The 14,335-nt window shown below is 38.8% G+C and overlaps 1 protein-coding gene across 1 annotated transcript in view; it reads right to left on the bottom strand.

The window, feature by feature from the left end:
* Positions 1-14,335, bottom strand: part of QSER1 (glutamine and serine rich 1) — a 53,255-nt gene that overhangs the window by 13,737 nt on the left and 25,183 nt on the right. Inside the window, exons 2-6 of the mRNA XM_060262133.1 lie at positions 12,008-12,114; positions 11,431-11,592; positions 4,916-8,551; positions 3,141-3,412; positions 1,987-2,103 (exon numbers count right to left, since the gene is read on the bottom strand). Coding sequence (XP_060118116.1) covers positions 1,987-2,103; positions 3,141-3,412; positions 4,916-8,551; positions 11,431-11,592; positions 12,008-12,114 — 4,294 coding nt within the window. The remainder of the gene's footprint in view (positions 1-1,986; positions 2,104-3,140; positions 3,413-4,915; positions 8,552-11,430; positions 11,593-12,007; positions 12,115-14,335) is intronic.

Here is a 14,335-nt window from a genome sequence, read left to right as displayed (position 1 = left end):
TGGGCTCTGCTGGGCTTCCAGGTTGAATCTGGGCAGCCCAGCAGATCCCCAGCTGTCTGCGGGGAGAAAAGAAGACGATGACTGCAGATTTATACCCTACCCTTCTCTCTGAATCAAAGACTCAGAGCGGCTTGCAATCTGCTATATCATCTCACCCCACAACAGACACCCTGTAAGGTGGGTGGAGATGAGAGGGCTCTCAAAGCAGCTGTCCTTTCAAGGACAACTCCTGTGATAGCTATGGCTAACCCAAGGCCATTCCAGCAGCTGTAAGTGGAGGAGTGAGGAATCAAACCTGGTTCTCCCAGATAAAAGTCCGCACACTTAACCACTACACCAGAAGTATCCTTGATCTTTCTTCACTTCGCCAGCCAGCCTACCAGGGCTGGCTGGCTGGGGAAGGGAAGGGAAGAAAGATCAAGGAGATCTCTCCGCTGTACCCTGTAGAGCCAAAGGATACAATGGAGAGCTTGTGGACTGGAAAAGGGAAGGGTGGTATTTAAATGCCTCCCCCTCCTTCCCTCAGCCATGAAGCAACTGCAGATTGGCTAGAGAAGGGAGGGAGTGGCATTTAAATGCCTTCCTTAGCCTTAAAGAAGCAAGAGCTGGTTTGGAGAAGATGGTGGTTAGTTGGTTCATGTAATCAAATGAACCATGAACCAAAATGAACCATTATTTTTCCGGTTCTGCCCATCCTGAGTACCTGGCTATTAGGCCCCTCTCTGGTAATGAGATCTTGTAATTCAGTAAGACTCTTGGGAAAGGGCAAGGTGGTGTGGGTGGAATCTTGTGCATGTGAGAGGATCCAACCAAGTGGCTTGTCAGCTAAAATCTGTTTGTGCTTGAAAGTATTAAAGAAAATTCAAACTACTCTCTGAAGCCATGATTAACTTAAATTAGTGTCTCAGCTAGGTTCTGTCTACTTGGGAGACCTGTGCTGATCTGTTCCTTGAAACCCACCTGCAAGTAAATAAATCTTCTTTGCTGTTGTAATTCAGCCTCAATGAGCTCCATATTTTACATGCAAACCACACAACTTGCTTCACAGCATTGAATCCATTGCTATACACTTGTTACCTTGAAAACACCTAGTAACTGTCGGAAGGTTTATGGTTTAAAACAAACCTGGTTCCCCAAAATCATAGGAGGCTGTGTGAGTTCCCTCAGTTGGTAGAAAAGCCCGTCAAAAACACCTAAGAACTTTTCTGATATAAAACTAACACAGAATTTTTGTATTTAAACATGAGAAGCTGCCTTATCAGACCCCTGGTCAAGTATTGTCTATGCCATCTGGCAGTGGTTCTCCAGGATCTCAGGCACAGGCCTTTCATATCACCCACTACCTGATCCTTTCAGTTTCAGTTTGCTTTATTACGGTCCATGACCAAATACACAGCACAATGCAGGTCAACAACAACCACATAAAAATTGTAAAAATCAAGATGGACCTAAATAGGTAAAATGTAAGATATTTAAAAAATAAATGTGAAAATAAAACATAGGACATGAATATAAATAATGAGATATGACAAATAATACAGTAGTGGTCAAACATCTTCTAGCTTAATAAATATAGTACATATAATAAAAAATTTAAAAATTATACAGCTCCAGAAAAAATATTAACTAGAATACACTGGTTAAAATTACAATCTGTTACCTCGACATTAACTTGTAAGAACCATAAAATGCAATTTGATTGCATGGGAACAAAATTTGGCAACTTTATGCATGGTCTCTGTATTTATATAATAGTTTCAGCAGCATTTGTGATGATATACAGAGTACTCAGGCATTTAAGAAAAGATAAAATACAAGCTTAGAAAAATTAAAAAAACAGTCAGTTCAGGACCCCTTCTTTACATAATCCTCACGAATTCTCCTAGCTGCCGCCATAAATTACCTGATCCTTTTAACCAGAAATAAGGGATTTGATCTGGAACCTTCTGGTTGCTAAGGACATGTTTTGTGACTGCGAACACTTACACTGTTGGTAGCTGAAAATTCCCTCTGTCCATCTCTTACTTCAGGAACAAACTTTTGCAGCAATGCTTTTTGGACTTTCCAGATGGCTGGAGGCTCTCTTCCTGTTTTTAAAGCAGCCTATAAAACCAAAATAGTTAAAATAAAAAGCATCCATTTATGTTAACTTTGTAGTTATGCAGCTTTAGTAATTAGCTCCAACAGTCACCATCTTGAATATTTATTATAATTATTTATTTTAAATCGTAATTTTTCATTTCTACAGAGCTTTTTAACACAGGTTTAAAATGCTACCCCCCTCCCCCTCAGATGTAGGTTAAGCAGCAATTCAGTAGCTCAGCCAAAGCAACCCATCAAGTTCATAAATGAGTAAGGATTTTGATGTAGGATTCTCCATATGCAAAATCAGTACTTCTCCCCCTGCTAATGATTTGGACGAGACAACAGTAGAGAGAGACTGGAAGTCCACAGTTCACCTATAAAATAGTTTTGACTTAATGCTGGAAAATTTTAATAATGCACTTTGCAAATCCAGCAAAATATTTTTTAAAACTATTAAGAATCTCATTACATTGTCAATAAGAAGCAGCAGTAAGTCACTGACCTCTGTTATATGGAATTACGTTACTTTTTTTCTTTTTGAATACTGAAGGTTTTAGAATTAAAGCATTATATGCCCTTTCTGAAGAGGTCTGGTACTCTCTAGCTCAACTGAGATGTGTCAGGCAATGGTCTGCCATAATGTTAAGCTCCTTGCCCGCTTTCATCTCCTATGGTCTCAATAGTTATCTTTAGAAATACCACACATTCATGGTCACTTCTGTTTCCATACGGCAGCAGACTGGAGGTGAGGAGATGTCCCTTGGTGACACATCATTGTTACAGACATCATGTAAAATCACAGCTGAAGCTTCCTTAAGTTTTGGCAGGATGTTGAACTGAGCTACTGTATGACATTATCAAGCTGCTAAGTCTTAAAATATTATAGGCCCTAACAAACAAGTCACTTGAATGAAATCATACACACTAATGGAGTCTACTTTTTTTGAGATTAGAGCTTCACTTTACTTCAAAGACACCAAGAAAATATGGGAAAGGTACACTAATCAAAGGCCATTCTGAACCATTAAGCTGCTCAAAGCAAACTTCTGGCCTACCTTTAGTGTATCTATGTCTTCAATCTTCACTACAAATTCATCACGTTCTCTGTACATGCCTTCGCCTCCACTGTCCCCATTCTCTTCCTCAGAACATCCTTCTATTGCAGCAGCTGCCTGTGGCTTTGCTAGCTGGTCTGAATCAGCACCACTCTCTTCAGGTTGTACAAAACAGGTTTTCATCTGAGCATCTGCCACAGAAGGAGCTATCTGAGAAGATTCCTTCGTTAGAACAATGTTGTTCATGGCACTGGACACAGTTGCTTCCATTTCTGAAGCACAAAACAAGTATTAAATTTAATAAGAATTTCATTTTACTTTCATATTGAAAATACCATTAGATGTTTCCAAGTCAATAGAAAATTATGATGTGGTACTAGTAGAACTCCCTGGCATTAGTAAAATTTAATCTGGCAAACCACTTTGCTCTAGGTCTAGCCTACAGTGCATGTACATATAGCAAATATGTAGATATAGAATCAAATGTGTGTGTATATATAGAATCAAACAAATGGAAAGGGCCATATAGGCCACTTGCTCTATGCCCGATCAGTCTAAAGCATCTCTGACAAGTGCTCATCCAGCTGCTGCGTGAAGAACTACCAAAGAAAAACACTGTAATGATGGAGACTTTAGAACTTTATGTGATAATATACAGCATAAAGCAGAAATATGTTTTGATATTACATTTAGAATTGCCACCTGTTCAATATTTTCAAATTTAAAATAGTAAAAATCCGAAGGAAACAGTCTTGATATGCTTTCAATTTTCATTTTTTATTTCAATACAGATTGGCTTTTCACTAAAAATAGTGTAGCATATAGAAATAATGAAGCTTCCAACAAAGCAAAATGCCAGGCATCTATAGATCTGATGGGTGGTGCCTAGGAACTAGAACTCTTCCAGCTAAAAAAACACATGGAAGAAGTTAGAATGATAGGTATTTTTTCAGAACATTTTTATGCTGCCTCTCCAAGAACTTGCCTAAGGTGGATAAAAAAATAAAATAAAAACACTGAAAATATTAAAAGTCAGCATAAAAATAATCATAAAAACAGACCAAATAGCTTAAAACAGTTTCTAGATTGAAATAGTGTTAAAAAGATCAACTCCTTAATTAAAATCATGTGTGCACAGAAACATTTTGGCTTGGCACCTAAAGCAATTAACATGGGTGTCAGAGAAGCCTTAAAGCAAAAGGCATTCCACAAGTGAGGTGCTACTACTGAAAAAGCCCTATCTCTGGTTGACACCTGCCTCATGTCTGAAGGTGGAGGCATAGAGATCATGGCTTGTGAGGCAGACCTTAACTGGTGAGTTGACCAACTGCTGTGCACATTTGGGGTGGGGTGAAGAGTGGGTGGATAGCAGAGTGTAAATGAGATCCCTCTGTTAGAGGAAAACACAAGGTTAATTTTTCATTGTCAAACTTGTCTATTTCAATACTGGAAGTTTAGTTCAACCAAGCTAGTAAGGAAGTCCATTTAAAAAGAGGCCAATTAAATTAATGCAACTCAGCAGCACCAAAAAAGCTTTCAGCAAGAAATTAAACCATAGCAAATGAGAACATGTTTGCGAAAAGTGGGTAAATGTGTAAGCTCACTCACACCTTTCAATAGAACAAAATTTAGTTCTTTTACCCAGCTGAAACTTGGTTACCTGAGGGTGAGTGAGCAAAACATCTGCTTACAACTTTTTGATCAAACAGAAATGATCAATGTTTATCTTATTTAAAAATAATCACGTATCCAATTATGAACATCATAACCTTTACCTGTTTTTTTCTTTTTATCAGAAGTATCATCTAAGGTTGATAATGCAGATGTGATGCTCTTCTGAAGGTCCTGGTTAGCTCCTACAGAATCTTCATCAGAAGAAAATGAAGGCAATGTTTCAGAACTTCTTTTAGGTTCCTCGCTGCTCTTTTTGTTTGAACTTTCACAACCCTCCTCAAGAGATGCAGGAGGTGCTGTCACCCAAGGTTTTGACAGGGGATGTGTGCAAGGTGCTCTAATGACTGGGGCAATGGGCCTCCTCACACGATTAGGCATACGTATTGCAGGAGCTGAAAACTGTTGCCTGGCCCCAGATTTCAGGAAATCTAAAAAAGAACCAATGAATCCTGTTTTGACCTCCGGTTGTTTTTCTTCCACTTCTTTGATTTTCTGCCTCATTTTCTCTTGATGTTCATAGGTTTCATAGCTGCTTTCAGCAACAGGGGATGAATACAGCAAGCTGGCATCAGTTCCTCTTGAGTTCTGACGTCTGCATTGCCCAGTTTGTGTCAGTTGCTTCTGATTTGTGTCATCGTCACCAATACTTTTAGTTTTATTTTGTCCTTTGTCTTTTTGCCTCTGAAGGTCCTCTTGCAATGTGTCTTGTCTCTCCTCTTCTGCTTTACTACCATTTTCATCTGGTTGCTGCGTAGATCGTATTGGTTGCAAAGGAATTTTAGCATTGTTTCCTATCATGGAGTTTTCACTTTCCATATTAAAATTATTGTTTGATATGACACTTTTGTTCAGAGTCCTACCATTTGAAACAAAGTCTGCATCTTTTATATTTAAGGTACCATCAACATTTCCCCCCTCAGAGTCATTAATAGTGCTAGATTGCTGTTTCACTAGGCCAGAGACCTGTTCTTGCCTCTGTTCAAGCTCTGATGTGGCAAGCCTTGTGGGAATGCCTTGATCAGAAGTTTCTATGTGCTGCTGGTCAAGGCTCAGATTTTTTGGCTGCGCTGCAGACACTGCTGAGAGGCTGAGGGTAACCTGGCCTCCATTTAAAGAAATATTATTTATACTCAGGGGTTTTCCAGCAACTGTTGGCGTGGGGCTGAAGGTAGGTGTTACATGCCTGACTTCTATTGCCTGGAACTGAGCCTTAGAATTGTCTCCGTTTTCAATTGACTGGATTTCTTCTTCATTAGATGATACTTTGGCAAATTCAGTTGAAGTTACACCACAAGCAGCAGCTGTTGCTGCCAAAATATCATCAACATTAGAGAGTATATTCCTCTCATCACTGAGAAGCATGGACTCTGGAAAACACACAGTACTAAGAGAAACAAACTGATTCTTAGGTTCATGATTTGGCTGCACAAAATTATCTTTTGATGTCAAGTGCTGCTGTAGTGGCTTTGTGGATTCAGAGACAACTTCAGTAGTTTGAGGATGAAGCTGCTGCTGCGAATGTCCTCCATTACTTTGAACCATGTGACTATCCACCTGAAGAAACTGATGAGTCACCTGCTGAGGACTCTGAATGCACTGCACTTGTGGAGATATTTTTGTGGGACCTAAGCCAGATTGCAATATTGACGGATGAAGCATGTGTAAATCACAAGCAGATTCTAGAAGAACTTGTGCACCAGGCAGACAGAGGTGATGGCCATGCCTTATGGCCTGTGTGTGAAGTTGGGGTGGTGTGCTAATGATTTGGCCTTGTTGCTGTGAGACTTTAGCTTCCTGTACCTTATGCAGAAGAGAATGTTGCTGGTTTAGTTCTTTAGCATCCACATTTACTTGAGTTGTCTGCATTAAATTAGCTCCCTTTTTAACATCATGGGTTACTACATTTGTGGCATGGCCAATTTGTTGGATAAGCTGAGCCACAGAGCTAATCATTCTCTCATCTTTTTTTGACCCCTGAAGAGTAAATCCAACAACTTGATCTTCAAGACGAGAGTTACTCCTGATTACACTTTGAGAATAAGGATTATCTGCTTTGGAAACTTTGTAAGTGGTATCCTGCACATCAGCTTCACCATCAGTTATTCTTTGAGAGGAAGAATCCAGAGATGCTTGCTGTTGCAATACCTGCAAATCTTGCATTGGGAAATGATCATCTTGCTTTGATGCTTGATACAAATTAGGATCAGATTTCCTTTTCATGTATGATTTTGTATCTGAGGGAGATCTGTTCTGCAGTGCTTGTGATTGAGCTGGCATTGCAAAAGGAGTAGCCTGGACAACTGCCAAAAACTTTTGAGACTGGGAAGATGATGACTCTTGCGCTTGAGAATGTAGGGGAATATAGCTCTGGAGGGGACTAGAAACTGATAAATTCTGAACATGAGCCGAGGATGAAAATGGAAGAGATTGCGATGTTAATGTTAAAGACTGTCCAGTAGTATACGTTTCTGAAGGACTAACAACTGACAAATCCTGTGATTGAGATGAATAACTGACTTGTGACTGGCTGATCGTCGTCAAACCCTGAGAATGACTGGAAGAATAATTTTGAGACTGACTGCCTGAAGAAAGATCCCCTGTTTGCCCAGAGTAGTTCTCATTTGGGACTGAACTTAATACCTGTTGATCAGAATAACTTAGTGTCTGGCTATCAGAAGTAACAGCCTGTGACTGCCCAGAAAAAGAAAGAGTTTTGTACAATGAAGGCAGCTTCTCAACTTTACTGGCTGGGAATACCTGTGCATGACTGACAGATGGCATATTTTGTGATTGAGCTGAAATATAGTTTTGTGATTGGCTTACTGACAAGAGACTGGGGAGCTGTGCTGTAGAATAGATTTGTGCTTGTCCTGCTATCACAGAACTCTGCGTCTGTGTAGTTTTGGAACAGGTCTGTGTCTGTACAGTAAGGGCTATGCTTTGAGGCTGGGGGGTCTTTGTTACTCTTTGTGGCTGCTTTGTAGAACACTGTTTTGTCTTAGCAGTGGAAACAGATGGGAAGCCAGGTGATGGAATTGCAGATGTGTATGACTGAGCAAGTTCCACTGAAACTTGAGAGGTTTTCTGCTGTGATCCACCATTGCTCACCTGAGTAGTATCACCAACTGGGCTACAAGAAATGGATGACTGCTGGGATGTTTCTGGAAAATCTGTTCCACTTGCGCTTGATAAATAGTTGTGTAAGGAATGCTGTGAACCAGTCAGTTGTGCCTGAGCAGACTGTGTGCTTGAAGGCCGCTGATGGTGTTTAATAACACTACATTCTCGCTGCAGTGCTCTTTCAATGGAGGCAGTGGAACCAGTAAACAGAGATGAGCTATACACTTGTGGAGTTTGTTGAGCTCCTCCAAGTGATGAAGGCAACAAACTAAACTGTGGCTGCAAGAGATGCGCTGCAGACTCTTGAGCAGAGCGGTATGTTGAAGACTGAGGTGGTATGCTAGTACTTAACACAGAACTGCCCAGGCGCTCAAACGTTAGTGCAGTAGGAACTGTGCCTTGGGATGTTTTAATTTGCAGTAAAGGGTCATGAGTAGTCAGAAGTCCATTGGATGTTGCACTGAAAGTTGCATCTTGAAGAGTTAGAGAGGGAGTTGAAACAAAGTTTCTACTGCTATAAGCAGTGGGATGCTGATAAACTGACGCTGGTGGAAATGTTCCAGAAGCTGGCAAGGCTCCGGTAGCAAAAAGTTCAGCTGCTGTTGAAGAATGTATACCTATTGAGAAAGGGGGGAGGGGGAATACAATGATGCTTTTGTGGAAAGGACAATGGAAATACATTTTACAGTTTGCTAATATAAAACCTAGAGGTGAAATTGCAGTAGTTCTGGGATAACTTTCTTTATTGCACCTCCCTGACACTATTTAGGTCATGCACTTAAATACATGCAGATAACAGCATTTCAATCAATACAACTATTTACGATAAATGCAGAAGTCCTTCTAATCAAGACTCAATTTTCTCGGTTCATTTTAAAAGAATGTTATAGGTATTATAGCAAATAAAGATATATGGTTTGGCAGCAAACGGTTGGCATGTATTGAGAATTATTACTGCAATATTTGCAGAAGCATATACATTAAGAAGAAATACAGTTCAAAAATTACATGACTGAGAAATGACCAGTGCTGTTTTTTCCACCAAAATCTCTATGCAAAGAATTATGGATTCCTGACTCAGAAGTCTGAACATGTTTGAATGAAGTTCCTCTGTGTTACTGACTCCTGTTTACAAAAGACAGTGAATATATTATTCTTCATAAGAAGTCTTAAAACATTTTTGCCTACTTGGTATTCATATACTGAAGAAAAATCCCTTGAAACAAGACTGTATCTGGATTCTTGTCTTTGTAATTTGTTGGATTATTCTTTAGTTACTGTAATCTTTAAATCATATTTGAATGTGAATTGTTATTTCTCAGTCACTGTAATATTTGAACAATTCTTCTTGTTATTCCATATTCTTTCACTTGTGGTAGGGCAAAATATAAATTTAAATAAAGAGATAAACCATTCTGAGCCACTCGTGGGAAGGGCGGGATATAAATTCTAAATAAATAAATAAAAAATAAATTCTTAATATATTCACAGTGTTTGCTGCAAGTCTGTATTTTTTTCCATTTATCAACACTGTGCTCCCTCATTTTTAAAAACAGCTATTATAGAAGCACAAAGACTAGAATAGGGGTGGCCAACTTTCTTAATTTAAGAGCCACATAAAATAAACGTCAAATGTTTGAGAGTCACAAGACATGAACAAATATTACACACGTCTTTATTAAAACTCTTAATACTTTCTTTGCACAGAAAGATAAAGTACATATATATGCACTTTACAACACAATCATGCTAGGAGGCTTTTTTAAAAAACAAAACAAAACTGGGAATAACAATCCCCGTAAGAACAGCATAGGGGAAGGTTAGAGAATTACCAGTGGGAGAAGGAAACACACATGTAGCATATAAATTGCTGACCACCATTTGCATCATTATGCATCTCTCTTTGCTTTGACACCAAGGTTAATACAGCTCCTACAAGAGCTATGAAACTAAGGGGGAACTCTGTGCCACCCTCTTTAATTGTGTCCCTTCTTCCGGTAGCTCCCTTAGCTCTTGTGCTCTTTCCTTGCTTTAGGTCTCCAGGTGACCCCTGTGATGGTGGTGAAGAACTTGCAAGCCTGCCTATTGCCCCCTCCTTCCCTGTTTCACATATAGTGGAAACAATCACCTACCTATGGGTCAGCACTCAGAGGCTGACTGAGGTCCCAATACTAAGCATTCTTACTTGAGACTAAGCCTGCATTAAGTTCCTCCTTGATCCCCAGTGGCTGCACAATATGTGTGAAAGAGCCTCATGTGGCTCCTGAGCCACAGTTTGGCCACTACAGGACTAGAATGTGGCTTGACAAATCCCAGGCACCAAGATACCTAGAAATTTCATTGTGGCACCTATTATTTTCAGCAGTAAGTTGTTGAAATTGCCTCTTGCTGATTCTCAGTAGAAAGCTTGTTTAGGACAGAGATTAGCTTTTTGTTGGGATGACAATTAGGGTTACCCCATATTTATTTATATGTTATATCACTTTGTTATAGCTTTTAAAAAATGACAAGCAACTGTGAAGACTTTAAGTTCAGATTTTGTGGCAGCAATTATTAGAAACTATAGTTATTAAAATTTAGACTGTTTCCTCTGTTAAATTACTGAACAATCTGACTCTTAAATTCTGGAGGTGGCTCATAAAGCCAAAGGAAGGTTGTCAAGGTCTAGATTAGGGACCTCTAGTACTTTGGCAAGATGGATGTACAAATTCAAACTCCTGTACACTGACCCAGATATATAAAGTACAGCTCTCTTTGTATTTATGATACACTTCTTATTACATTGCAATTGCCTTAACAAATACTTATTTAACTGGGTTAAACTAAGAATAACTTAGGTGAGTTGTTCTCAGTACTCATTGCTTTTGGAGAGCTACTTACTACTATGCTCCTTGATACAAAAATATGTGCATCTAATTAACAAGAAAAGCTTCAAGCCTTTGTTAGCAAAGCACTAACAATATGCTAGATTTGGGCAATAACTGGCCTTAAGGAAGAATTTTGCTAATGGATGCTCCATGGTCCAACTTCTAGGATTAACCCATCAAAGACTTGTGACATAGGGCTGCAAGTACACATCAAATTAGTTCTGGAAACCTTCATATGAGGCTGATCCAAGGATATGTTTGTGACAGATGTTCTCTCAACAATCCAGCCTTCCAAAGAAATTATATTGGTTTTGCAATAAAATATGCCAGCATAAATGATTTTAACTGATTTTATACAGAGAGCAATAAATAAAATAGTTTAGAACTGCAGTTTGGTACTATTACAACGTTCACAAAAACAATATGATTCTCAAAGAACTTCTTTAATAACTATTCTTAACACAAAATATTTCAGGTCATCTCTAGAAATGTGTAATTTAACAGAGGAAATCTAGAGTAAAAACATTTCTCTTGGTTCAGCATTACGGTATTAAACATAACAATATGTCTCATCAATACTATTACTGAGGAGCACTTCACATGACTTCCAAAGATAGAAAAAAAGTCACCTGGCTGCCATGTTGAAGCCCTGAACTGTGGTAATAGAGTAGTTCCTGAAGAAACAGCCTGAGCATTTCGAGAATCAATTGCAGTGAGAAAATTCATTACTGATGTTTCCTTAGTGTTGCTACTGCCACTGTGCATAGTGTTATCAAAAATTCCAGAAAGACCTACAGGAAGGCAAAGGCAAACATTTATTTTTATTTATACCATATCATGTATGAATGTGTTCTCCAATACCACACAGTACACAATAGCATAGAACTCCAAGATAGGAAAACATGGAGAGCACTGGCCCAAAGAACTGCCAGGAATCAGACACAACTGAATGGTTAACAACACAATAATTAGTAAGGAACTATGCCTGAATATTTAAAAATAGTCAACAAATATTTACTTGACTAGGCAGCTCAGATATGACATTTGCTGGTTGATCCTGGGCAAGTTCATTACCTTTCAACATAATGAAGTACACAGTCTTGTAAGGTAAGAGATTTATTTTATTCCATAATACTTCTGAATTTATACTTAATTAATAAAATTCTTTATTCTGAAATTTAAACTGAAATTTTAGAGTATTTTTACCAGTTGGGTGGGGTGTGGTAGCATATGCAGGAAGCTGGGAAGTTGTATATGTTTGTCTGTGAAGATCTGCTTCCGAGTGTGATGGATGTCCTTCTCCATAGCTTAAACTAAAAAGAAAATTAAAACTGGTAAAACATTGGGGGGGGGGGTGTCATGAACAGAAGAACTGATAGAGCAAAAGTGTTCAAAAATGCAGTCGTTAGCAATGACTGATCTGTGACAGTGACAAAAACTTTAACTTAAGACTGCTTTTGTATGAAACAACTGGTCAAGCAGGATAATTTAGTTTACAAAACAAAGCAGCCTTTGAAACATTAACACTACAAAAGCGGTGATTTGTTTCCTTTACACATTTTAAAGGCTGGTGATACAGGTCTGACAACAATTTACTGCTCTGCAGACTACAGTGATCCATACAAGAAGTTTGTTCTTGTTTTGAATTCTGAAGTTCAACTTTCCTGACCAAGTGGGATAAAAAGAAACACATTTAAAATTCAAATAAGGTTAGCTATGTTAACTGTTGCAGCAAAAAACCAAACAAACCAAAAGGAATCCTATTCTTCAAGACTAACAGATTTATTGAATCATAAGTTTTTGAGCGGTAAAGTCCATTTCATCAGATGCATAAAATGGATTTTCAGGCAGCAAAATGTATATAGATGGGGGGAACCTTTGAAATGCAGACTGGGACATTTTAATGCAAAACTCAAATGTGTATATGTGCAATGACCATTCATACTAGTTGATCTTAAAATATCTAAGCTTAGCTGCATACAACATTGATGTGAAATATTTTACTGTACAGATGCTGGTCTCTATAAGAAAGAAAAAAACCCCATAGTGGCATATGCATAAAAAGCATAGTATTTATTTTTATTTATTTATTTAGAATTTATATCTCTAGGACTCTGCTACTTCTATGAACCTCAATATCTGAAAATACATCAAGGCATTAATTTTCTTCTGCCACAGCTCTTGAAACCAGACAACACTAAACAAAATATGTAAAAGAGGTAATGGAACAAGCACTCCACTAGTGCAATTTCACCAATTCCCTCTCCCTAGGCAGTATAGTAAAAAGTAGAGACATCAAACTGCTGACAAAAGTCAAAGCAATGGTATTCCCAGTAGTAATGTATGGCTGTGAGAACTGGACCATAAGGAAGGCCGAGCACCAAAGAATAGATGCTTTCAAACTGTGGTGCTGGAGAAGACTCCTGAGAGCTCCTTGAACAGCAAGGAGATTAAATCAGTCAATCCTAAAGGAAATAAACCCTGACTGTTCCCTGGAAGGTCAGATACTGAAACGGAAGCTTGGACATTTAGCCACCAAATAAACAGGGAGCACTCACTGGAGAAGACCGTGATGTTGGGAAAGACTGAAGGTAGAAGAAGGGGATGGCAAACGATGAGATGGTTAGACAGTGTTATCAATGAAACGAACATGTATTTGAGTGAACTTAGGAGGACAGTGATGTGGTCCATGGGGTCATGAACTCAACTGTGCAACTGACCAACAACAAAGGGCTCTCTATGCCATGTGGGATTTTGTCCAGAAAGGTTCCCAACCCTTAGTATCAGCTTTCAGGAGTCACACAGAGCTGCAGGAGAAGGAGAATGCAGAAGCCTCCATGAATTTACAGCAGGTATTATCCAATCCACTGACCTACAAAACTCAAGTCATTGGTGGGCATGTGAAGATACAGAAGAATATGTGTCTTCAGGTGTTGTTGTTTTTTTTAAAGTATCATTGAGCAAGCCATATTCTGAAAACCCTCCTTAGGTCATAACTGGCACAATTCACCCCAAGGTATCACACCATCCCAAGTTCAGTAAAGACCATGACTATAAACTTCCTCTCTCTACATAATTGTGTCTATAAGCCAACAAGTAGGCTGCTCTATAGCAGAATATCATAGCTAAGTAATAAAAATAGTGACTTAAAAAAACAAATTTAAACACAGCTGTCTGCAATTAACTGACGGTTTATCAATCAAATTATCTCCAATAATCACAGCTGCTAGATGTTTCAATAATGCAAGGAATTAAAATTACTCAAACTTCTTATCTCTGACCTCATTGAAATCTCCTAAACTAAGGCAGCTTATCCCATATATCTGCAAAAGCCTGAACAAAACACCCCAGATCTTCCCCAGTGCTTACTGGTAAACCAACTCTGTATGTTTTTTCTTAGCCTAGGGGCAGACAACCCACAGCATGCGACCTTTGTCCTGTACTGTTTTTTGTACATGGTAATATTTTCAACTGGAGCTCCTGGTTCTGCTCCCAGTGGGTCCCTACAGTCTCGCCCCAATAGCCAGCTACTGT

This window comes from Heteronotia binoei, chromosome 21, assembly GCF_032191835.1.
Source record: "Heteronotia binoei isolate CCM8104 ecotype False Entrance Well chromosome 21, APGP_CSIRO_Hbin_v1, whole genome shotgun sequence".
NCBI lineage: Eukaryota > Metazoa > Chordata > Lepidosauria > Squamata > Gekkonidae > Heteronotia > Heteronotia binoei.
The sequence above is the reverse complement of the archived record's forward strand: the minus strand, read 5'-3'. Positions and strand labels throughout refer to the sequence as shown.